Source organism: Chrysemys picta, chromosome 10 (assembly GCF_011386835.1).
Source record: "Chrysemys picta bellii isolate R12L10 chromosome 10, ASM1138683v2, whole genome shotgun sequence".
Taxonomy (NCBI): Eukaryota; Metazoa; Chordata; order Testudines; family Emydidae; genus Chrysemys; species Chrysemys picta.
Window position 1 is genome coordinate 84,314,638 of NC_088800.1, and position 26,624 is coordinate 84,341,261.

Sequence of the window (26,624 nt, forward strand, 5' to 3'; positions counted from 1 at the left end):
ATGGGAATGTTCACGCCACAAAAGATGCCAGTTTATCAGTGGCGCTTCAAAAGCACCCCTCACCCTAGAATGTAGGTGCTGTTCTTATTAGAATCCATCTCCTGCTTCCCAGAAGATGCTGAGCTTTATATACATTGACAATGCCTCAAATTTCTGAAGCTGATGAAAAATCCCTCCTAAGATCTCTACCTAGCAGCCAAAAGATTAATGCTAACAAGCCAGGAGCCTATCCCAAGTACAGAGGAACAGAGTGTGGGTCCCTGTGTTCTTGCTCCATAAAGCGAATATCTTACAAATTGTTAAACAAATTCTCTGTATTTGTAGCCATCTGGCCTGCATTTCGCCATCTACATGATTCAACATATGTTGCTTTTATCCCCTCCCACCACCCCCAGCTTCCCCTCTGTTCTCTGAACACCCCTTCCACCCTCACTCTCAGAACCTGCTCCGTGCTAATCCTGTAAAGTGTTGGGCACATTTTAGCCCTTGTAACAAATGGACCCACTTGCTCTAGTGGTTCTCACCAACAAGGGCCGTTTTCCAGCATTGGTGCCAAAGAGGAAAAGGGTCTTTGCTAAGAAATAAAGCTGCTCTTGTTGGCCCGTCGTGGAATTTTTGAGTCAGACACACTGAGGACCAGATCCTCCACCGGTGTACATCAGCATAACTCCATCGAAGCCAATGGAGTTTTGTCAGTTTACACGACAGAGGGTCCATGCCTAGATGTCCACTCAAGTTGCAAGGCAGTGGAGAATGAGTCTGTTTTCCTACAGTTCTGTTCGTGGTAGTTGCTGGACATACACATCAAAGCAAGCAGACCCTTTCCCAAAACACTGTTAAGAAGCACTCAGAATATCACAGACCGATTTCTGAGCACACAGCACTATTCAAAAGATCCACAATTCCTACCCCAAGGATCAGTCAGGCCTCAAAGACTCATAGACTTTAAGGCCAAAAGGGATCATCTTGTCTGACCTCTCGCACATTGCAAGCCACAGAACCTCACCCTCCCACTCCTGAGGTAGGCCCCTAGCCCCTAGCCGAGTTACTGAAGTCTTCAAATCTTGATTTAAAGACTTCAAGTTACAGAGAATCCACCATTTACTCAGCAAGTGACCCGTGCTCCATGCTGCAGAAGGCAAACCCTCCCCTCTCTCCCCTCCCCCCCAGGTCTCTTCCAATCTGACCTAGAGGAAAATTCCTTCCCGACCCCAAATATGATGATCAATTAGATCCTGAGCACGTGGACAAAACCCACCAGCCAGACACCAGGAAAAGAATTCACCGTAATAACTCAGAGCCTTCCACTCTAGTGTCCCATCTCCAGCTGTTGGAGATATTTGTACCAGCAGTTGCAGACGGGCCACATGTCGTTGTAGGTAACCTCATCACACCGGCCCCTCCGTAAACTTATCAAGCTCCGTCTTAAAACAAGTGAAGTTTTTTCCCCCTGCTGCTCCCCTTGGAAAGCTGTTCCAGAACTTCACTCCTCTGTTGGTTAGAAACCGTCATCCAATTTCAAGCCTATGCTTACTGATGGACCGTTTATATTCATTTGTTCTTGTGCCGGTATTGGCCCTTATCTTAAATAACTCCTCTCCCTCCCAGGTGTTTATCCCTCTGATGTATTTATAAAGAGCAATCATATCTCCCCTCAGCCTTCACTTGGTTAGGGCTAAACAAGCCAAGCTCTTTAATTCCCCTCTCATAAGGTAGGTTCTCCATGCCCCTGATCATCCTAGTAGCCCTTCTCTGCACGTGTTCCTGTTTGAATTCATCTTTCTTATACGTGGGAGGCCAGAACTGCACACGCTACTCAAGAGGAGGTCTCACCAGTGCCTTGGATAATGGTAATAAGGCCAGGCCTTGCTTCAGCACCATTCTACCATGATTATTCTCCTCTCTCTCTCTCCTTTCCTCACTGGTCTTGTTTCCTGCTGTGAATTTCTCTCTAGCAGAACTAGGGCGACCAGATGTCCCGATTTTATAGGGACAGTCCCGATTCTTGGGTCTTTTTCTTATATAAGCTCCTATTACACCCCCCACCCCGTCCCGATTTTTTTGTCTGGTCAGCCTAAGCAGAACACTCTGTTCATTTGATGGTGCCATGAACCTATAGTGGCAAATAACAGATGCAAAGGTGACTAGCTAAACTCTACACAGGAAACACAGGAACCTTCTGCTCCAAAGACACAGGCTTCTGCCGCCAAAGTTAACAGACATCTGCATTAGGTGCTAATAACCGATTGCTCATCTCCTCTTTGCAGGTCTCTAGAGGCTGACGAGCGAGTGGCCAGCAGTGATAAGTATTGACACATCCACGTTACACAGAACAAGATGACGGCATCTAGGGAAGAGAGTTAAGAGCGAAGGATTTTGCTTCACCTCTACGTTCGCCCCCAATACACTAGGCCAACAGGAAGATACAGGTGCTCAGCATCTCTGAAAAATCCGCTCAGCCCTAAATTTAGACCCCCCAGGTTTGAAAACACAGGTTTTGAATCTTTTCCCAGCCCAGCGATCGCAGCTTCCCTGCAAACTGACTCTCTCCTCTTAGCCATCCCTGGTAAAGCGCTCGTGTCAGACGCCCAGCTGGACACTTAACATTGGGATTGACACAGCCTCTCATTCAATTTTCATGAGGCCTGTGGAACCCTGCTTCAAAGAGAAGTGGGGAGCCCGGAGCGCCAGGGCAGCTCCCCAATGGGACGGGGAGTGTATTACACTTAATTACACACTGTTCATGGTCTTACGTATCAGGCCAAGTGTTACCAGATGTGTAGGGATCTCTCCAAGTGAGCTGCACGCCTGAATGCCTGTTTGGATATTTCATAGGTCAGTATCTTGGGTGTTAGGGTCAGGGCTGGATTTCATATGCAGATGTGACAAATCTTTTCTCCTCTTCCGATAGCTTTTTAATAACAGCATAAATCATCAGACACGTCTCAGGTGGCTGTATAAATTACTCATTGGTGTATTTAAACAGGTTTATCGGGGCCCTTTTTCTAGGCCACCATACGAAGCCGTCGGGACAATAGACCTGCCTGCTGAGAACTCCGAGTCTGAGACTTTGCATACACCATACTTCATATGAAAAAAAAAAAAAAAAAGATCTCCACATTACACCAGCGTGCTTCAGACGTGTTCTAGCAGGGCAACAGAAACACAAATAACTGATACGGGAAGGTTAAAGAAGGCTGGAGCCGTCTATTCCTAATGTGTGCCTTGCTGCTTGCAGTGTTCGGATTGCACCTGGGAATTTAACAGGATGCTCAGATAAAGGCAAAGAAATCAACTCAAAGGAGAATAAAGGAACATCACGAGTCTGGCATCATGGCATCAATTCTGAGACAGTTTCTGAGACGACAACCTTTTTACTTGTGCTTTAAAGCGTTCTTGCCTTTCCCATCTGGTAAACAAGAAACTACCATTTAGCATGTACAAAGCCAGCCAGGACAGGACCAGGTCAGCAGCCCAGGCAGTGGCACAGAGTAGCCATCCGAGGATGAACCGGCAGGTCAGGCAGGCTTGTACTTGGGTTGCAAACCTGTGCCGGTGCCTAAGCGACATCCACACGGCTACTTTGAGCACAGTCACTCAAGCAGAGCTAACGCATGTGTCTGTCTAGGCAGGCTGCAATAGACGTACCCGTTAGGACGTTACACAGCTCCCATTTATGCTCGACTGCCCCAACTGTCAACAGGTTTTTTTGCACAGAACGTTTTCAGTTTTGCCAACCCAGTCAGGGGCCAGGCCCCAAAAGACCATGAGACTGGCTTAAAAATCATGGAGTATTTCTTTAATTTTTTTTATTAGTCTTCTTATTTCTGAGCCTTTAGGGTTGACGCTTTCAAGGAAACATGTTTTTTTTAAGTGACAGTGGAGATTCTCCCATTATAACATGACTCCAGGACCTGGGGCTGTAAGAAAAAACAACAAATACACCTCTACCCCGATATAACGCTGTCCTCAGAAGCCAAAAATCTTACCGAGTTATAGGTGAAACCGCATTATATCGAACTTGCTTTGATCCGCCAGAGTGCGCACACACACACACACCCGGAGCACTGGTTTACCGCGTTATATCCGAATTCGTGTTATATCGGGTCGCGTTATATCGGGGTCGAAGTGTATCATGTTTCAGAGTTCTTTTAACAAACATCATGAGACTCATAATACAATTGCAGCAGTTCGCACCGCTTCATGTCACACAGATTATGTTTTGAACATTAATTCTAATTGTGACATCAAGAGAAGTATTTCTTGCTTAAACAATCCAAGCTGAACACTGCAGACTTTTACACTCAGAGTCCTTCCCAAAGAGTATGTTTTAACTTCTCTCTTTTTTGGAAATGAATATGGCTCCTCGTTTCATTTAAACGGAAATGTATTTTTCACTCAGGTAAACACAAGGTGCATTACACACTATCGTCTGTCTAATGCACGGGCCAGGAATGTCATGCCCATCAGAGACCGCGTAACATCAGCTCCATGTCTGAACATTCATGGTCAGATTGTGGAACTGTTTACCAGTGGCGACGCGTGGGAGGGGGCACGTGGGGTCACATGCTTTCCCAGAGTTGCTGCTTGGCTTGTACTGAGCATGCTCAGTAACACTGCTGAAGCCAGCTTCCCTCACTCTGCTGTCCCACCCCCGCCCACTATCAGTGGGGGCAGGTTGTCTCCGCCCCTTACCCAAGCTGATGCATACTCACTCACTCATGTAAGGGTTCTCAATTGGGTCACAAATGTTAAAAACCCAGAACTGAAATCAGTTGGCTGCCAGTTACAGACATTGCTGGGAGATAAACTGGGATCTACATTTTCAGTTATTTTCAATTAACATGTCACTAGAAAAACGGTTTAGTAGAGCTATCGGGAGGTTTAACTAGGGTTACCATACGTCCGGATTTTCCCGGACATGTCCGGCTTTTTGGTCCTCAAATCCCGGTCCGGGGGGAATTGCCAAAAAGCCGAACATGTCCGGGAAAATACTAGTCCCCTGCTTACCTTAGAGCGGCTCCAGCAGGCTGTGAGCTGCAGGCGGATTCCCCCGCAGTGGTGGCTGCTGCTGCTCCCCCCAGACACCTCAGCTCTGTGTAGCTGAAGAGCGGAGCTGCCCGAGTGCTACCGGCTTCACGGTTTGCCGGGCAGCCCCCAGACCTCCAGACCCTGCGCCCCCGGCCAGCGCTTCCCCAGCACAGCTGGAGCCCAGGAGGGGAAGCGCCCGGCTGGGGGCGCAGGGTCTGGAGGCTGCCCGGCAAACCGTGAAGCCAGTAGCGCTCGGGCAGCTGTTTCGCGTGGCTGGGAGGGAGGAGGGGGAATGTGGGGCACTCAGGGGAGGGGGCGGAGTTGGGGCGGGAACTTTGGGGAAGGGGCGGAGTTGGGGGGCAGGCAGGGAAGGGGTGGAGTTGGGGCGGGGCCGGGGCCCTGTGGAGTGTCCTCTTTTTTAAATATGGTAACCCTAGTTTAAACGCTAAACATGGAATTGACTCACTGACATATTTGGTCATGTTACATATTTAATAACTCACTCTTTGCAAATTACTTCTGAAAGTGTAGCACCCTGATCTTGCAAAGCCTTACTCCTATGATTAATCCTTACTCTGTTAAGTCACATGAGTAAAGGCTGCAGAATCCGGCCCTTAATTAGTTTCTTAGGACACTCAAAACCAAACAAATTTGAAGTTCTAACATATAGCCCTTGTATCTACCTTATAACAAGATCAGAATCAAGTCCCTATATATATATATATATATATATATATATATATATATATATATATATACATACATACATACATACATACATACACACACATTGTATATATCTCCCTAGATGAAGAGAGAGCTGAATTACGTTGGATCACCAAGTTTCTCTTTCGTTTGTATGTTAGGAAATTAGCCGGCGCACCAAACTCCAAGACTCTGTCCAGACTGACTGTGACAACCCATTGGGACTCTGTAGTTTCAAACAACTTCAGCAGCTGCTTCTTTGCTTTGCCAAATGAATTGTGGTATTATCTTTTATTATTATTATTATTGACTTTGTGCCAGAGTCTCATTCCAGTTGTTCTGGTGTTAATCCAGAGCCACTACACTGAAATCAATGGTGTTACTCCAGATATACACCCGTGTAAATGAGAACAGAATCTGGTCCCTTAGGGTATGTCTACACAGCAGATGGGAAGTGTAATTCCCAGCAGGGATAGACACACACACACACACACACACACTCGCTCTGCTTGAACGTGGCCCCAGCACCACGGGGAGTTGGGCTGGCTGCTGAAGGACGTACCTGGGCTCAATCAGGATTGTGCTTGGGCGGCTGGCCTTAGCTGCTGCCCATGCCGCCAGGGTCGTACAGCAAATGTGAGTTGTTAGCTCAAACAGAGCTAGTGCATGTATGTCTGCCCAAGCTGAGAATTACACCTCCCAGCTGCTGTGTTAGCCATTCCCAGAAATACAATGCACCAGATCTTCAACTGGTGTAAATCAACAGCGCCGTTCTGAAGTCAATGGAAAGATTGCCGGGCACCAGCTGGGGATTGGACCCAGTTTTTCCACCACACACGTCAATGGAAAGACTCCCATTGACTCCAATGGACTTGGCTTGGACCCTTAAAATCTGAGATGGGTGATGTTGGCTTCTCAATGAGGATTAAGCAATGACCAGGGCACTGGTTACTTCCTCTTTAAGGAACAAACTCGGGGCTGTAGAAATAGGGATGGACGAGTTCCAACTATGAAAGCAGGATGGAGGAAGACTGTGTTCAGGTAACACAGGAACCGACTCAAAACCAACCTCAACAGCCATCTCCTATTTTGAGGTTTGAAGCCTTTCGGACAAATACTTGTTCAGTCTGTTCCTGAGGCCTCTGCATTTTCATGATGAGGCCGGGACCAGGAACAGATGTGCTGAAATACCACAAAAAAATAAAAGCATGGTTTTCTTGGTATTTCTAGATGGATCAGAAGCTGGAAACACCAGAAATCTCTCCAGAACACCTCATATCTCAGGAGACCACCTTCTTCGGTTATCAGACCCAGGAGGTTCAGAAAAGGATTGGATGATCATCCAAACAGAGGTCTCTGGAGGTTCTCCCATTACTTGGCTTAAAGGAGCCCAGACAGGTTCTGAGAGGAGTGAGACCAGAGACAGAACTAGGGCTGGAAAAAAGCTTGAGTTTAAAAAAGACCTGCCAATTAATTAAAAAGCAGGAAATGCTGAGTCAGCCAAGAATGGCTTTTCATTGAGTGCAAGAGTCACTTTTAACTAATAATGCAACAGAGGTAAAATCGGAGACCTGAGATGCTCCACACTGATTAAAGAAAATTGGGGGGGGGGGGCGGAGGGGGAATGTGCTATACAAAAGTGAACAGAAATCTACCACTAGCATCTGCTGCAAGATTAATTGGGAGCTTGCAAAGCATTCTGGGTAACAATATGCAAATGAATAAGCATGTCCAGTGTTCCACTCGACCTCAGAATCTTCTGTGCCCTTTTAAGCAGTTCTGGTTGTAACAAAAAACAATGTGACCTGGGTGGAACCTGAAGTCACAGCAAGGAGTTGTCAGCAGTACAGGACCGTTGACTGGGTGAATTGGATTGGGTGCTGATATATGCAGAGAACAAGCCATTTAACCACCAGGGCGGAAAATATGATCAGCCCCTGTTTGAACTGTGGGGTCGAGCACAGTTCCTTAGAATGGGGCTCAAAACAGGTGACACCGTCTACACCGGCAGAATATTTCCAACACCCATTCGGCAGTACGGTAGCCGGGAGACTGGATCGCTGTGTTTGTCCTCCAATGTTGTACCCAAAGTGTCTGTAGACAGTGTCAGAGGAAGAGACAGGAAAAGGAGGTGAGCAATACCATCAGTTAGTACCAAGCAGTGCCTTATTCTGTAACAAAGCCTGTCTAGCAGCCAATAAAATTGACCTTCCCTCAATCCAAGCCATGTTGCAGAAAGCAAATAAATATCCGAGTGGGGTAAAAACATGCAGGTCCACACTGGGCAACGTGTGTCTTTTTTATTTCTGTGAAATCCCATATACTTTAATGCTGCTTTGTAAATATTAAATAAGTAATAACTTCAGTAGCTACCTCAGACTAAAAAGTCCCAGCAGGTTCACAGTAAATCCTGACAAACAAGTCAGACCTCGTCAGTGAAACACCCGGGGCCAAATTCTGCTTTTAGTTGTACTACTTTAAATAAGTAGCACAACTTGCCAAGAGGGTTGACAGTGACACCAATGTAGCTGAAATCCCAATATGGCTCATTCTAGTCCACATAATATAGTGCTAGAGAAGTTGAGCATGAGTCTCACCTGCAACTGTGGTCACCACATATGCTCTCAGGGCAGACACTGTCTTCTTTATTACTTGTTTGCCTAGACCATGGGCCCTAATCCTGAATTGAAGTGCAGTAGAACATCAGAGTTATGAACACCAGAGTTAAGAGACTGACCAGTCAACCGCACACCTCATTTGGAACCAGAATCAGACAGCAGCAGAGAGACCAAAAAAAAAAAAAAAAAAAAGCAAGTACATTACAGTACTGTGTTAAACGTAAACTACTAAAAAAAAAAGGGGGGGGGGGAGAGCAGCATTTCCTTCTGCATAGTAAAGTTTCAAAGCTGTATTAAGTCAATGTTCAGTTGTAAGCTTTTCAAAGAACCACCATAACATTTTGTTCAGCGTTACAAACAGCCTCCATTGCTGTGGTATTCTTAACTCGGAGGTTCTACTGTACCTAGATTCTACTGTACCCGAAATGAAGAATAATTTGTGCTTGTACAACACGGGCACAATCTGATCTGGTAACGTTTTACACCCCTGTTGCACGGGCACAAGTGACAAAACCATGTGGAAGTCCGAGGAGAAGCAGGCCCTCTGTGACGAACTTTCATTTCCTTTTTAGTAACCAATAACCATTCCGCATCCTGCCTGTTCGCTTGCTGCATTTCATTCACTTGGACACAAAATAAAAATCGATTGACTAGCCAGGCAAAGTGGAACCAATTTCACTTCCGCATATTAACCCAAGCGGACATAGATTTTTCCTCACGCTTGGGTCTCCAACACGGCAGGCGAATGTTTAAATCTACCCCCCCCCCCAAAAGCTTTTCATTGAAACAAACATTTCTGTCCAAAACCAAAATTCCGACCCTAACTAGGACTTGGCAGCAGCCCTTGCATTTTTCTCACCGTTTCGGTGGCTTTGGAACATGACTTTCTGAAATATAAAAGCGACCAGAGGAAGCAGCATCCGCGCTCGCTGGAGAGAATAACCTCCTACACTTAGGCCAAAAGCTCCGTGGCTCCGATGCAGCCCCATCCCCCCACTGAGTTGTCACTTCAGGGAAGGGACTTGGCAGGCAAACGCGAGCAAGGTTAGGACAGTCCATGAAAAGGTTTGCGTTGCCATCAATAACCCAGGAGACCTCAACATGCCACTCTCGTTGCGCAGGCGGCGGCGATGGACAGCATTTTATTGGCAGCCTATTCAGTCCCTTGCCAATGGCTCCATCCCAAACCCCAAGCATCAATTGACAAGTGTAAGTAATGAGGGACTGTGGACGGACGCGCTGGAGAGCTCCTAGTCGAGCACCTGATCAATGACACTTATTGAGCCTTCTTCATATTCCTTTAACAGCCCACTCTGTGCACCCAGTAATTGGAGGGCTGCTTTCACTTCCATCATTATTGACAATTCCTCCAGCGGGCGTGGAGACACAACTTGTCACTAGGAATTACGGCGCGACTTCAAGGCATAGGGCAAGATTAGCAACCACAACACGGCATTTAGGTGTTCAAAAAAAACCAGCGCATTTGTTGGGGTGCGATCAGCCATTTGAAAAGTGCACATTTATACATCTGGACAGAAGGACAACAGGCTGACTTCAGCACCCCTACAATCTCCCCAGCAGATGCCCTTAAAGAGAGATGCATGATGCATGTTAGATAAGACGGCATGTTGCTAAAAGACTGAAGGAAAACAAAATGAACCTACCAGTTGCCATAAGTAATATTGCCTCAAGGAAGTTAAAAACTACATCACGGTACAAATGGCTTGTGTCACCTTATAGCCAGGACAGAGTCTGTTTAGAGCCAGGTAACCCCACCAACCAGGGGAGAGGGCATAGGGGAGGAGGTAGGGTGACCAGACAGCAAATGTGAAAAATCGGGATGGGGGTGGGGGGTAAAAGGAGCCTATAAAAGAAAAAGACCCAAAAATCGGGACTGTCCCTATAAAATCTGGACATGTGGTAACCCTAGGAGGAGGGGAAAGGTATAGTAATCACAAATCCAAAGCTGTAAACTCTCTATTAGCGCAGCACTGCCCCATGGTTAAAATAGAGCTCGGAAAACAAGAATCTTGGTTTGCTAGTCCCAGGTCCGCCACTGACTCTGCATGTGACCTTGGGCAAGTCACTTTAGCTTCTTTGTGCTTCTGTTTACCTCTATCTGTGAAAGGGGAGACTATTTACCCACCTCACAGGGGGACTGCCGGACAGAGTTAATGTTTGTGGAGTGTTCTGAGATAAGGGTCACCTCTGGTGCAAGGGGCCAGAGAAGGCTGAATGTTAAAGTCACGCAGTGGTCAATTCTGCCCTCAGCCCACAGTTCAAGTGAGCAGGTTGTGTGATGGTGAAATCTGCAAGGGCCAAAAGGAATCCAGGGTGGGGAATGGCCAGTGGATCAACCATCCCAGCCCCAGTGCTGTCCCAGTTGAGCTCCATCGTTCGGAATACTGGGGTTTAGGGAACTCTCACAGCTCAGCCGCACATGCAGAGTTCGGACACTATGGATGGGCTCCCAGAATGCTGCCTACCCCCACGCAGCAGCAGCAGGCTTGCTGCATCCAGGTCCCTACCCAGAACCTGGGGAGAGAAGGAAAGATGATTTGGCCTCCGGGGACCATATCTGTCAGATTTCTTGTGCCTTCCCATCAATCACCAGAGACTCCTTTTTGCACAAAATGGTAGACATCCAAAACCCCTGCTAATTCACCAGCTGAACTACCAAATGAGTACCAATGGTGGCAGGTTAGGAGATTGCTAATTCTTCATTATAGCTGCAAATACACCTGCTGCATATGCATGCAGGAACGCGAACGCACACACGCGGCGTATTTATGAGTCTAAGTAGTAAATCAATACCAGAATGGTCAGGACTTCCAACAGCAAGGACGCTTAACAAGGTCACATTCTGATTCTCTCCAGACTAATGAGTGACGATTACTAATAAGACCCCAGTGACAAGTGACTACATTAATGTAATTCTCTCCTGCTTGTAATCAATGTTCTGTGTTAAAATTCACAGCTATTTCTGAGGCATGAAATCACTTGTCTCTCCCTCCCTCTTCCCCCGTCTCCCAGCTCCTTTAGATCAGCTGTTTCAAATAAAGAATTTTACACTTATGATGACCTATTGGTGCCGGGATTTCTTCACTTTGGAACATCTTCAATACTACAGCTTGATAAAGAGAGGCAAATATTTGCAGTGAATATTTAATCAAATTTGACAGTGTGTTTTGATTACAAGATGTTTGCGGCCCTTTCACCTTCGCTGTCCACGAGCATTTGTATATTGAGGCTTTCCTAGCCCAGCAACTCACAAAAGGCAAACGTTCAATGAGAATATTTGCAGGAAGCACATTTTGTATATTTGATTTGTATCAGTCACATGGTATTGTGCTTTCTTCCCTGATTGGACGATTTAGCTAAACACCACACACCACACAAATGGAAGATTACACGGCAGGCCTAGTCTTCCTGTGCAGTGTTTGTACAGCAACCAACACAGTGAGGTCCTGGTCCATAGCCCGGGGTTTCCGGGTGTGACGGTAACACAAATCTTAAATCATAACTATTTAATTGATAGCCATTTGAAATTTGCGGCCTGAAATTCCATTCCACACACCCCTTTAAATGCCACACTTAAGCCTTCAAAATAAGTTAGTCAGACACACGGCAGGAGTTAGTTGCTGAAGTTACAGAGCAACTGTACGCTGAATTGTATTAGTCCCTATTTGCATTTCGGACAATCTGCAGACCAAGAACTAGTCACCAAAGGGAGTTGTGAATAATTCTGAATTGCTGACACCTTTCAGATGTATGTGTTCATACACAATTTATTACCGGGGGAAAAAAACAAGCACAATTTGTCAAACCACATTATTTGATGTGAATTATTCACCCAAAATGAGGGTTTGCAACTTTTGAGTAATGGGTGAGCACATTGTACCTTGAAACATGGACACTTTGGGGACCACAGAGTCACGGAGTGGGTGACGGCTAAAGTGAAACGAATGGGGAAATCGCAGCTCTTGAATGCTATGCTGCTTGCGGGACCCTAACACAGGGGTTCTGGCCCACAGACCCCTCTGAGCCCAGTCTGCAAGGCTCATGCAGTCAAAGCCACAGACTGGTGGGGCACTGCACGTTGAGCCCGCAATAGATATGAGTCCCGAAGTTGAGGAAAGCTGCAATCTATTTCCTGAAACTACTGTGCACCCCTCGGTGCCAACGCGACGCCCCCTGCCACAAGCGGAACAAAGTTTGGGCACCGCTATTGTAAAACCCTCTGTTGGACATGAGCTTGATGTAACTGTTACATGCAGCAAAAATAGGGCATGATCCAGCAAACCCCTACTCATGAGAGAATCGCAAGGTGTCCCACTGAAGCCAATGCAATTGTTCGTGGTAGTAAGGCCTGTGCCTGGTGGTAAATATTTCCTGGAGCATGTCCATAGATCTTTTAGAAAATAAAGGCTCACTTGAAAATAAGATCACAGCATTAAAACCTGACCTAGGAACCTGAGACAAGAGGCTAGATTCTCACCACCGACTTCACTGGAGTTACTCCAGATTTACACCCTAATAGAGAGCAGGATTTGGTCCATAATCTCTGCAAGTTTTGAAGCTTTCAAAATTAAAACCCTAAACCTGTTTGACGGCTGCCTCCCCTGGCCCCTTCTTCCTCTCATTCCCATCTCACCTCCTTCTCCCACAAGTCAAATATCTAACAAAGGAAGTGAATTCTAAAGAGATTTTGACATTCACCATCTATAGTTCCCTTTTATCCGTAGTCTGATGTTGGATTAATGCACGTCACATCATTTCAAAACAGCGACCACGAATGAAGCTGCAAAAGTTAGGGAGGGAATTGCAGGAAGGAAAGTTAAAGAATCAAAGTAGCTTTGGAACCTTAAGCAAGTTGGGGGCGTTTCTTAAAAATCCCTTCCCTTGTGTAACCCCCGTTTTTGGTTTCATTTTAGGAGATGGGGAATGGAGACTGTGAAGGGAAAAAGAGGAAGGAGGGGTTGGGATTTGATACTGTTGCTTTGTGTGGTACATAGAGACTGACTGCAAAAAGGTGGAGAAACTCAGCAGAAATATTCAGATGCAATCAGAAAGGTCTGGTTTTCAGTATGTATTATAATAAAAGAACAACAATAATCCCTAGCTCTTCTATAGTGCTTTTTATCAGTAGATCTCAAAGTGCTTTAACAAAAGAGGGCAGTATCATTATCCCCATTTTACAGATGGGGAAACTGAGGCATGGAGCGGTGAAGTGACTTGCCCAAGGTCACCCAGCAGGCCAGTGGCAGAGCCAGGAATAAAACCCAGGTCTCCCAAGCCCCTCCCTCGAGGACAAGTGGTGCTCCACACTGCTTAATGTTAAGCATGTGAGTAAATTCCCCTTGACTTCATGGGGATCTAATCATATTCTTAAAGTTAAGCACATGCTGGAATCGGGGCCAGAATGATCAGTACCTTGTAGGGTCAGTGAGCAACTGACGTGAAAAGGGGAAACTCTCCTCCTTGGGGCTCAGCATGACCCTTAGACCCCAGGCATGAAATCCAAACTCCCTTCTCCCCACTGCCTCCCAAGCGGTCAGTTTATAGCCTTTCCCCTGAGCACCCGTGCAAGGGGGTGGGGTAGCTGATCTGAAGTTAACCCCTTGACTCGTTAAAGTATTTGCCATCAGAGACAACTCTTATGCGGCAGCTTCTGCTTTGGGCAGGCCACCATTTTGCAGAAGGGGCGTGGGGGGGGGAGAATCAGTCCGTTGCTGATGAGCTTTGTAAGCAGATGGATTTTGAAAGCTCTTTGAAAAGCCATTTAGAGCTAAATCCGGGTATTAAACCAGGCCTTTCATTAGCCCAGTTTTCAATCCCCACCCAAGCTTAATACAGTGAAGAGTTTTTGAAAGGGTCAGGCATAAGCTTTTAAGCATGTTCTCCAATTAACTTTTGTGCTTCCCTCCACAACTTCCTCTGAGCAGCCCACTTCCTTCTCCGAGTGACTATAATTACTATTTTAAACATCTTTGAACAGCCTTAAGTAACAGATCCCATTTGCATTTAGGCAGCATCTCAGTCCATTAGCCTTTTCCACTTTCCTGTCATTATTTACTTGTAGAAACTGTCTAGAGAGGAAAAAACCACGGTATTTTCAAAAATAAATAGGGTTGCTGCTAAGAAAGGCGTTATTGGCTTTCAGGACAATCGCAATTACTTCATGTTATCAGATACAACGTGCGTGATCATACAGTGGATATATCAATTTAAAATCATCAAGACAAGAAGAATACTTTGCAATGTACCATCCCGGTTTACAGCAGCAATGCTGCATTGTATCTATCCATGTTACAATTAAGAAGCTGGATTTTCAGAACAGCTGAGTACCCCAAATCCCTGTTGAAGTTCAGCGGGAGCTGCAGGTGCTCAGAACTTCTGATAATCAGCCCCAACTTTTCCTTTAATACTATTTTTAAAAAGAGTCCTTTTTCTAAAGGTAGTGTTTGCAATTCAGACAATGCAGCACTGCATGAAATCACGAAAATTAGAAAGAGAAAATGACTAGAAACAAAAGTGAAACTGACTAGTTTATTTTCATTGTCCAAATAGAGAAGTGCAGCAAGTAAACAAACAGCATAAAGTGCAAAGAGTAAATTGGAATTTTTTTAAAGTTCTTTCAGTTTTATTAATCTAGGAAGTTATCTGTAACATAGGTCAGATTTTAATAAGTATATTAACTATAACATTGATTTGATTGTCATAGCAGAAAAATCATGACATGCCACAAAATGCAAAATTCACAGATGCATAGAAAATATGAACAAATGTCACAGAGGCACATGGTTTTGTGTTGAATGTAATTTATTTTGCAATGACAATTATTTAAAACTGTTCTATAATAATTAAACTAACAGCAGTGCTGCAACTTTTGCTATTTTTTTTTAGTAGAGTTTCACAATGTTTGAGGTTCTTCTTAAAACTTCAGACGCTGAAGTCATGTGAACACACAAGAAGCTGAGTTTTTGTATAAAAACAATAAGTTTTAATCCTTGTGGTTGCAGAGATAAGCTTGAAAACCTGAATTCCAAAGGTTCAAAAGCCAGAAAGCAAATATAAAAAGAATTCCAAGTGTATTAGTTGTTAAATCTCATGATTTTTAAGACAATCACGTGATTTCTTGGGGCCTGGCTTATGGTTTTTGAATGCTTAGGGTTGGCAATACTGTTTTAAACCATGTAAAAACCCATGTCACTCCCCAAGGCTTCACTACATTGCAAATTTGGTTTAAAAAAATTAATTAAAAGTCTTGCGCAGCTGATTACAAAGAACATAACTTGTTACATCCTAGGAGTCAGAGCTTTTATCAGGAAGACCATAGCTAATAGCAACACGCAGCCTTAATCAGGTTTAACAACACAGAGAATAAATGGGCCTCATTCCTTTGCAGTTGCACCAGTTTAAGGGTTTGATCTAAAGTCTGTTGAAGTGAGTGAAGAGAATTTCATTGACTTCTATGGGGTTTGGACTGGGGCCAAAACCAGAAGCCACCCCATTAAAGTCAACAGCATCACACTTGTGTGAAATTGATGTACGTGAGATCAGAATCAGGCTCTTTGCCTCCGAGCTGATTACGCATTCGTTGCAAAGAGTTTTCTAAACAGCCACAGCATAGCCCGTCTGGATCATCCTGAATAACGCCTGCCCTGTGATCATCTGAAACATTTTCAAATGTTTCTTCCCCATCCTAGCAGCAATAAAAGCTATTTTTAATCCCATTTGAAAGCAGTTTGCAAAATGCCAAAATCTGCATGTACTGCATCCCAACAGATTGCTTCATAACTACTGTCTAGACCAAATATTGGGAAGCAGCAAAACATGGGCATAGCACCCAGAGAGGGCCCGATCCTTCAAACACTTATCCATGTGAGGATCATTTGACTTGGTGTCTGCAGAGCTCAGGGCTAAATGTTATGTAACTAACAGCACGCTAAGAACACAAAAGGGTTGCTATTCAGGTGAGTTAATTTCACTATTTCAGCTGAAAGAAAGTTACATGGTTATTCTACAGACCCAGATAAGAAATATTAAGCTTTGCACCTTAAATTAACAAGGGGCTAGCCTGACGCTTTTCTGTCTTTTTGTTTGTGTTTTATATTTACATTTATTTATTTTTGGATTGTCGTGACCTGATGTGTGGGGTTTGGAGGTGGGGAAGATAGTCACTACTTCTGACATTTTAAAAAATGAGATGATAAAATGATAAATAAGAAGTGTGCTCCAGAACTCAATTTGTAAGAAGACACTGTGAAAGGAAGGCTGCTCTCAAACTTTGAGGATTTGGAAGTTAGTTCATTAGGAAAGCAGATTAGCCTTTGTCAATGAATAAAGATAATGCATTAAAGCCAAGCTCCTTGGATGTTTTGTCAGCTGATTCCATGTTTATTTTGTACCATTTCTTTGTCTCTCCCTACCTATATATTACTTAAATGCTTCTATGAAAAGCGTTCCTCAAGCAAGGACGTGAGTTTCATGCCAAAATGCATCTTGGCGATCACTAGGAAGCGAAAATGTCCATTTATTTAACGGATCCTGCTATAGGATATCTTGAGCTGGCTGCACAAATCACAACACACACAAAAACCCTTGAGGCATCCACTTAACTCTGCTTTTCAAGTGCCAATAACATTCTCAGCTAATGTCAAAAGAGCAACACTGGAATCAGAGTGTGTATCTTTTCCACGCTGCGCAAAGACTTAAGGACAACAAGGTTTACAGATAAGAAAGCCTGCCCCAGGAAACCCTGTCTCCCAGCTCCCTTATAAGATTGTCACTTGCCTCCAACAGTGAGATAGAAGAAATGCTTGCAAATGGCAAGGTTTAACTGTCTCTAGTACCATTCTATACACACATACGCACACACAGGTGTGTGCACGAACCATATTAATAATTAGCTCCTCCTTTTGGCCTTTGTGTACTGTTCTTGAACAAGGGAAAAATTAAGAAAAACAAAGTTTGGGGGGGAGAGGCTTAAAGAAATTCAGCGGGTTGAAATTGTTTTATTAAATTGATGGAGGCCTAAGGGCACACCTACTATGCATAACCTCTCTGCATTATAGCACGGTCCACAGATCAAGCATTGATATTCAGACACAAGGGCCTGCCAGCTGTTACCACTGCATATACGCAGCCATGAGTGTGTGGCTTTGTTATTTATGCCCCCCCAAAATTAATGAAGTATGCATTTGTTTTAATTTCCTATAAAAATCTGATGTGGGCCAACATCCGCACCGTGATATTTTGTGGTGCAAGAGGCTAATCTTTCAGCAGCTGCATTTTCAGTGTTTGTCAGAGGCAACAAAGATGTGATCAGTTATCTAGTGCTTCAGCGCAGCACCGCACTTATCCTGTATCTATAAAACTGTGTTCCTTTAGGTAGCAAAATACAGGCTGCGGGACGAAGAGGATCGTAAATAAGATGAGGAACTAGAAAATGCACTTCTAGTTATTCAGTTGACAATGAATTGGCTAGTCTGCGCGGTTGCATTCTGCAGTGCTTCGGTGCAGGGAAACTGCTCTTTGCATCAGCTGATTTTAAAAACCTTAACTACCCAGAACTCCCTGCTATCTAACATAATGTCTCTAAAGATCTAGTCATTCCATTGAAAATTCCCTCAATTACCCAAAACCCCCATATTCCAAACTTTTCCATATTCTCCCCATGACGCTAGAATCGTTGAGGCCGTGATGTGAAGCCTGGAACTGGGAGATTTTAGAGAATCCGTTTAAGTTATCGCGGCGATGAGGACAAATTAAGCTCTAACAATCTGAAAGAAAAATCTCAGCACTAGTAACAAAAACGAACAAACAAAAAAACCAAATGCAACATTTTAAATAGATTTTTCTCCCCAAACAATCCCCAGTTATACAATCAGAGATGAGCCATTTCTGCTGTATGTTAAATCAGCCACAGCCTTTTAAAACTAGAAACTCTCCACATAAAAGTTTTACTGGATTGAAATATTCTGCAGTTATTTCGATCCAGCCCCTTTCAATGCAGGTTGTGGCTCTGATTCTGATCTCATTTACATGGCAAATACAGAGTAACTGCATTGGGCCAGATAGCCTGCTGTTGTAAACAGACACAGCTCCAGGGAAATGAAGGATTTATGTCAATTTATTAAGTACCTGAGGATCTGGCCCTTTACTTTAGTAGCGTTAGTGGATATATGCACCAATCCAAATGAGTGCAGAACGGCCCCCATATCTTCATGGGTTGTTCGCATCTCTAACAATATTCCTGCTAGAATTCTAAAAATCACTTGTCAACTTACGTCTTCATGCAATTCGATGTATTTACATTTTCCCTTTTCTTTTTTTCCATAAAGCAGAGAAATAACTACACAGAGAGACAATAAAGTGCTAATATTTAAATAAAAAAAGGACCCCTTCTCCTTTGAAAGACAGTGCACTTTTACCCCAGTAGCCAAACTACAAACATCAGCTTTGCTTTCCATTTAGGTTTAGTTTACACAGTGTTAAGTGCAGCAAAAAAAAAAAAAAAGTGGTTTTGCTTTAGGATAAAAATTCACTTCATGCTTGGATTGTCCATTAGGTTATTTATGTTATAATCCAGAAAGGAAAGCTGTTTATCCTCATATAATGAGTTAAACCTATAGTAACCAGAAAACCGTCACGTTAGATATTTGGTTGGTTTATGCTGAAGGCTTTCGAGTCATTAACAAAGACCCCCACCCCACCCTACCCTTTTCAAAAAGGGAGAGCAGATAAATTGAATTTAAATACACAGTGAAAGACTAACCTAGAATGAATGTTTGTAATCAATTAACTAAACAATTCTTTAAGCGAGTAATATAATATAAACTACTCCATAATTACAACTAAATACTGCTCATTTCAGTACAGCAATTGTTCCAAGCACAAGAGACTGAACTGTGATTATGAAGAAGGGGAATCTGGGGTTGTCCATATTCTAGAGGAATTTTTTTTTTTATTTAGTTAAGACAAGCAACAACTCTACAGGTGCCCCAGGCCCCAATGTCTTGGCATTAAAAGCTTTGGTGTAATTTTAGTTTCTTGGCTCATTCAAATATTTAAAAAATGTTTACACCACTTTGAGATAGTCCTAGGAAAAGTTTTAACTTTCATCCACCTTTTCTTTTCACACAGGCACACCTCAACTTTAGCTCAGTCTGACGTTAAATGAAGAAATAACAATGAAAACACATTTTTATACGAAAATAAAACTGGAAGAGCAAAGAGTAATAGACGAAATGTTCTTATGCATAGTGTTTTGAATGCAGACTTGCTCTACTCTGAATCACAGTGAAGTCTCTTCAAAGATTCTTCTTCACCAGAGAGAAACTGGTCACATCTTTATAGAATATTGCACTCATTTCTGTGATTCAGTTAATGATATAAAAATGTTCTTTACTTGTATTTCCACTGACTCCACAATGCTCAGAACCATTTTAAAACATTTCATTGGTATCACCTAAACTCCCTGCAAACATTTATATCCCTCAAAATTCACAACTAATGCGGTACTACGCATAATATTTATTCATTTTATACCTCTGCGGTATACGCTGCAACTTTTTCTTAGCTCCACTACTAGCAACATAAGAATATTCTAACTTCTATGCTGGGTTTAATAATGTGTATAATTGTCATTAAAATGTTTTTCTGGCTGGTTAGGTCCATCTATTAGTTTTCAACAAAAACGAGAGCCTACTGATTATTGCCAACCCCATAGGAATATGTGGAACTTAGAAATGAAATCATAAATCACTGTAACATTAATACAATCATAAAAATAACTTTGCTGCTGACTGTACTTGAAGGTGCACTAAGTCAACAATTTTACAATCCAGATGTGGTGTTACAGAGCTGCAACTGTGAGGCTAACGTTACCTCACTTTCCATTTAAAGCCTGATTTTCAAGGGTTTGTGTTTCAGGGAGAATTATTACCTTAAACCTTCCCCGCAACGGAAAGAAATGTGAAGAAAGATGACGTAATTGAAAAGAAAAAAATCTTTTTTGTTTTGGTTTAAAAGAGAAAACAATAGCTGGACAGACAGACCAACAGAAAGACAGACGGGGCTCCCCGTTTTATTACTTTCAGATGTTTGAATAGACCAGTGACACTTTATCAATCTGCACATGTTGGCTTTCTTCAAACTAACAGGCTAGATTCATTCACTGACTTCAGGGGACTTACATCATGAGTGAATTTGGCCCAGACACTTTCAGTTGGCCAAGACATGGAAGTTTAATAGACACCACATGCACAGTAGCTGCTCTTCCAAATGTTTTATCGCCCGAAGAGTTCAACTCCATTGAAACCCTTGAAACTAAACAACTCCCTTGAATCAATACGGTTCTGCCCTTTGACACAACGGGCCGACCGTAACGTATCAAAGAATTCAGACAATAGTTTTTTTCCCCGCTTCTCTCCACTGTGACAATATTTCCAACCCATTGTAAATAAGTGATTCCTTTGATAGATTCAACCATGTCACGCAATGCTAATGGTTACTCCGTCTTTTTTAAACTCCCTACATGACACACTGGAAAAGGAAATGGGAAAAAATTGCAGGTGTATCAAGGATAAAATATTAAGGGTTAAAACCATAAATCCAGGTAATTCAGAAGCCAAGTCTCCAACTTTATCCTAGATTCAGCAGTCTTTCCTTAGGCAATGCCATCTGTCCCAGAACCAACTAAGCCTGCCACATATAGGTACAGTGTGGTGCGTTAAGAACAGAGGGCCTGATTTTCACAGTTACCGAGTGCTCACAACTCCAGCTGAAGGCAGTGAGAACGGCTGGTGATCAGCTCCTCTGAAAAATAGACCCAGGGCTTCCTATCATGTATGATTCACTGGGTTAATGCTGACATTAACCAACAAACTTGCAACGGTCTGTTCCCATTAACGCCTGCAATTTAATTTTTGTTTTTAATAAGAACACTGATTTGTTGATCACTGGCCTCCGAATCCCTGAAATAACATTCAGACTCAGGAAACAAGAAGTCATCGGATTTGCAACACAAAGACAGGTTTTGTTCTGATAAACATTTTTGCGGAGAAAGCCAGCCTTGCAACTAGGAGGCATGAAAGGTCATTTTAAATATTGTTTAGTACCGGAACTTCTGTCAACCTCCCTTTCAAAAAAAAAAAAGGTTGTTTTTAAGTGTTAAGAATAAAAAAAATTAGACTGATTATTATTAATGATTTAAACAGAGAGCACCCAGCATGGCCTAAGAGCTTTCCAAGCACAGAGGACAGCACAGTCTGCACCTTAAAGTCTGATCGCTGTGAACCTGTTGCTTTCACACTGGAGCGGAGACCAAGGCACTACCAGATACCCCACCATTGGCCTGACACAGGGTGGCATACTTTAAACCCTATGATGCTGCAGAGAAGTGGCTCACGATGTATTATGCACATGGGGCATTCATTCCTGCTGTGCTATGAAAAAGCAGAATCCGCAGAGACCCAAAGAGGTGAATGATTTCCCAAGGAGGGAGAGCTTGGGAACGGCTGGGCCCGCTTCTATAAAGGCCATACACACAGTAAATAATCTGCCCCCACCCAACCGGTAAATTTACCAGTGGCATTTTAGTCACTCTCCTAATAAAGATTAAGCACGAGGTTCCCACATACACACTCCCTGCCATGATTTTTTTTTTAAACTAACAGCCCATTCATGCCTTGAAAGATTATTATTGCCTTTTTCTAATGGGGGGTGGGAGAAAACCAATGCAACCCAGGTCATTTTTCTACACCATAACCCCTTCAAAAAGTGTGCATAGAAAATTTTTAAAGAGACAGGAATTAATTTTTGAGGGGCAACCTAGAGTGAGTTGAATGGGAGCAGAGGGCAACCTGAATTGCATGGATTGGAGGGGGGGGTTAGGAGGGCAACCTGAATTGCATGGATTGGAGGGGGGGTTAGTCTGGATTGAATTGTTGGGAGCAAGGGCTAACCTGGATTATATTAAAGAGGAGTAACCTGGATTGAGTGGATGCAAGCAGGGGTGAACACAGATTACACTGGAGTAATCTGGATTAAGTGGGGAGAGCAGGAGTGAACCCAGATTACATTTAAGAAAAGTAACCTGCATTAAGTGGAGGGACCAGGGGCTAACCCAGATTACAATAGAGTAACCTGGATTGAGTGGGGTGGGCACAAGAGTGAACCTGAATTACAATAAAGAGGAGAGATCTGGATTGAGGGGGGCAGCAGGACTGAATGCAGATTACATTGGCATGACCTGGACTGAGTGCAGAGAAAGGGGGTAACCCGGATTACAACAGAATAACCTGGATGGAGTTGGGTGGGAGTAGGAGTGAACCCGGATTAGTGATCTGGATTGAGTGCGGGGAAAGGGGGCTAACCTGGATTACACTAAAAAGGAGTCACCTGGATTGAGTGGGGGTGGGAGCAGGAGTGAACCCGCATTACACTGGAGTGACCCGGTTGAGTGTGGGGAAATGGGGTAACTCGGGGTACATTATAGAGGAGTAACCTGGATGAAGTGGGGTGGGAGCAGGGGCGATCCCGGATTAGGTTGGAGTGACCTGAGGTGGCTAGGGGAGCAGGAGTGAACCCGGATTACACTGAAGTGACCTAGAATGAGTGCAGGGAAAGGGGGCTAACCCGGTGTATATTACAGAGGCGTCACTTGGACAGAGTGGGGTGGTTGTAGGAGCGAAACCAGCCGGAACGCAGGAGTGAACCCGGGTTACCCGAGAGCGCCCCGGGCTGGGTGCGGGGGAACGGGGCTGACCCGGGAGCGCCCCGGCTGGGTGCGGGGGAACGGGGCTGACCCGGGAGCGCCCCGGGCCGGGTGCGGGGAACGGGGCTGACCCGGGAGCGCCCCGGCTGGGTGCGGGGGAACGGGGCTGACCCGGGAGCGCCCCGGGCCGGGTGCGGGGAACGGGGCTGACTCGGGTTGCCCGAGAGCGCCCCGGGCTGGGTGCGGGGAACGGGGCTGAGCCGGGTTACACGAAGGAGGACTCCCCGGGACGGGGCGGGAGCGGGCTGACCCGCGTCTCACCTGTACCAGCGCAGCCCCTTCTCGTAGCCGCGGTCGAAGAAGTGGGGCTCGGCGCCCAGGGCGCGCACGGCGGGGTGCGCCCGCAGGAACTCCAGCAGCGCCCGGGTGCCGCCCTTCTTCACCCCCACGATGATGGCCTGCGGGAAGCGCCGGCTGCCCGGACCCGACCGGTCCCCGGCCGCCGCCTGCTCCTCGGGCCGGTCGGGGGCGGCGGGCGGCAGCGGCTCGCAGGAGCCCGTCAGGCAGTAGAAGAAGTAGGTGCCGAGCAGCAACATGGGGAGGCCGAGGGAGGCGCGGGGCTGCGCCCGCAGCAGCCCGCCCAGCTGCCCCGCCAGCCCGCCGCGGCTACCTCCCATGGGGCGCCGCTGCCGGGGGCCGGCCAGCGCCGCCCGGCCGGCACATGCTCCCCGCGGCCGCCGCCGCCTCCCCGCGGGCCCGGGCGAGCCTGGCACAGCGGGGCCCCCCCGGCCGCTGCCCAGCCGCGGGAGGATGCAGCGCCCGGTCCCGGGGCCAGCGCTGGGCACCGGCGCAGCCACCTCTGAGCCGGCCCCCTTCGCCTTCCTCCTCTGCCACCGTCCCGCTGCGGGGGCGGGTCCCCGGCTCCTGCCCGAGCCCCGCGGGCGGGCACCCCGCAAAGGCGCGCAGGCGGCGGCAGCGGCTGCTGCTCCGTCCCCTTTCGGAGTCCGCGGCCGGCCGGTCCCGGGCGGGGCAGGGGAGTCCCGCGGGTGCCTGACCTGGGCACGGGCGCCGGCGATGCGGGGCCGGAGAGTTGGCAAAGTCCCTCCCCTTTTGGAGACGGCGCAGCGAGAGGCAGGGGCCAGCCGGGCTCTCGGGGCGCTGCGGGATGCGCCTGCGAAGCGCCGGGCTGAAGGAGGGAGTTTGACACCCACCCACCCCCAGCGCCGCTCAGCCGGAGCAGGGGGCGGCCCCAGAGGCGGGAGGGCCGGGCCCCGGCTGCGGGATGCGCACGGTCCCGGCTGTGGCAGAGAGGCGCTAGACAGACCCTGGGAATGAACTCCTGGCTCTAGTGGGGTCCATGGGACGGGACGGGGCGGGGGGTGAGCCAGGATTTCACCCTCGGGCTCTGTCCGGACTAGGATAGGAAGGTGTTGGCTAGCACACAAGGCACCGTTTTAAACCGGCGGAGTTACAGTGTAGGGGGGAGCCTAGGCGTTACCTTGAGCTAGGGTGACCAGACGGCAAGTGTGAAAAATCGGGAGGGGGGTAATAGGAGCCTATATCAGAAAAAGACCAAAAAATCAAGACTGGCCCTATAAAATCGAGACATCTGGTCACCCTACCGTGAGCAGTTTAGCACCTGTTAACTCTACACCCTGCCTTGTCCACACTACGATTTTGACACCTTAACCAAGTTTAAAACACACCTTTTCTTTCCCAGTGAAGACAGGCGAGGCACCAGACTCCAGGCGTGGGGGTGAGGTACCCCGTTTGCCAGCTATTTGCTAGACAGCAGAGGAATATTGAGGCTGGGGTCCTGGGTCTGTAGGGGTGTGTTCAAGTAGTGCTTACAGCCCTGGTGTCCCCTTTCCTACACCCCAGCCTGATGCACTCTGCCCCTGAACATCACTCCAGCCTATCCCCCTCTGCCCCTATTATTCCTCCCTCTGCTCCTCATCCCTGTGCATTCAACTCAGGCTGTCCCCCCTTCTCCTGGGCAGCAGCAGGGGGGACACTGAGAGCCCACAAAACCAACTGTTTTCTCTGTCTGAGATTGTTCTCAGTTCCAATACCTGGCACCACAGAGGACACCAGCAGCCATGAGGAGCAAAAGCAGTAAAGTCAGGTTCAGGCCCTGCAGCCCTGAGAGGGAGCATGCTCACTACCAGGCAGCTTCTTTCAAAGAAGTTTGCTGCCACGATCTGTAACAAACCTCTGCTGTGTATGTGCAACTGGCAGTTTTCACATGCTAATCACTTGAACAGATCTGTGTGGATTTGCAGAGGGACAGCACAAGGCACCTCTCTCTGATCCCATGGTGATCCCCTCCCACATTTCCCATCCCTGCTCCAAAGCAGAGAGGCACTAGAGTTTCTCAAGAAAACATTTGTAAGAGTAGTTAGCAGGGGCAAAACAGCGTATTTCCCCCCTGTCTTGGAAATGGCTACGCCATCTTTGCTCAAAACTTTCCCCAAAAATTCAGCCTGTGGCAGACACCCAGCTTGGAAATTTTTGACCCAAATAGTTAAAGTTCTGCAAAGTTATATGCAACTGAAAAACTGTCTTTATAATGGAATCTTCTCTCTAAGTCTTGCTACCAGTTCAGCCAATAATACATGAATACATTGCAAAGTCTTACTATAGTATTATTGAACCCTAAAAGAGATGCAACATTAATTATTAAACCAAGTCTGGAAATTAGCTTCCAGGATGAATGCTCAGACCTGCTATTGATCCATATGTGAAATTCTCCATTGAATTCAATAGGGAGTTCTCAGTACAAATCCCTAGTAGGATAACAGAGCCAAAATTTAGCCTAGTGTCCATTCATATTTTCCAGGCAACAGAGGGAGTTAAATTAAAAGGCGCCTAGTCAGAACCAGCATGGAGCAGCGGGTACTTGAGGGGCTATGGAAATCTCTAGCTATGCCACATTCCTTCCCCCCTGCAACAGCCACACCTGTATTCACACCCTACACACTATAATAATCTTTGTACAAAACAGGCCTTGTGAGGTAACATTTGAAAACTAATAACTTGCTGGTCAACACTATCTTGGCGAAATGTATATAGCAACACTGGGTGTAAAGTTATGAAATCCCCCATATATAATGTTAAAGGCACATGTTCCAACTCATGTTGCACAAATTAAAGCACAACGGGTCAAGCATGTCTTGAAGAAAGGAGTGTAGAGTTACTTCAATTTGTATATAAGCTGTAAACAAAGTCCTCAGACAGCAAGAGAGAAAAGAAAGGAGAGGAAGAAAATCTGCATCTTAGCACACGCAGGTGAAAGAAAACCACATGAAGCATCTTTGCTCACTAGTCTCCATATCTCCTTCTGCTCAGACAGATAGAATTTTATGAGGGGGGCTGAACTATAAAAGTGAGGGGCAAACACCCCAAGGTATCTCTCTCCCTGTCGATCCCACTCCTTGTAGCTAGGAAGACAAAAGAAACCGCGATTGGACTTTGGGGGAGGGTGCTGACCTGAACATTTTGGTAAGTAATGCTGTTGAATGATGTGATTGGGACTTTGCCCTGAATCA

At 45.8% G+C, this 26,624-nt stretch overlaps 1 protein-coding gene across 1 annotated transcript in view; it reads right to left on the bottom strand.

Annotated features, from left to right (window-relative positions):
• Nucleotides 1–24,424, bottom strand: part of HS3ST6 (heparan sulfate-glucosamine 3-sulfotransferase 6) — a 119,130-nt gene extending 94,706 nt beyond the window's left edge. The window contains exon 1 of the mRNA XM_008164856.3: nucleotides 23,398–24,424. Coding sequence (XP_008163078.2) covers nucleotides 23,398–23,753 — 356 coding nt within the window. The 5' untranslated portion in view covers nucleotides 23,754–24,424. The remainder of the gene's footprint in view (nucleotides 1–23,397) is intronic.
• Between the last annotated feature and the right edge of the window lie 2,200 nt (nucleotides 24,425–26,624).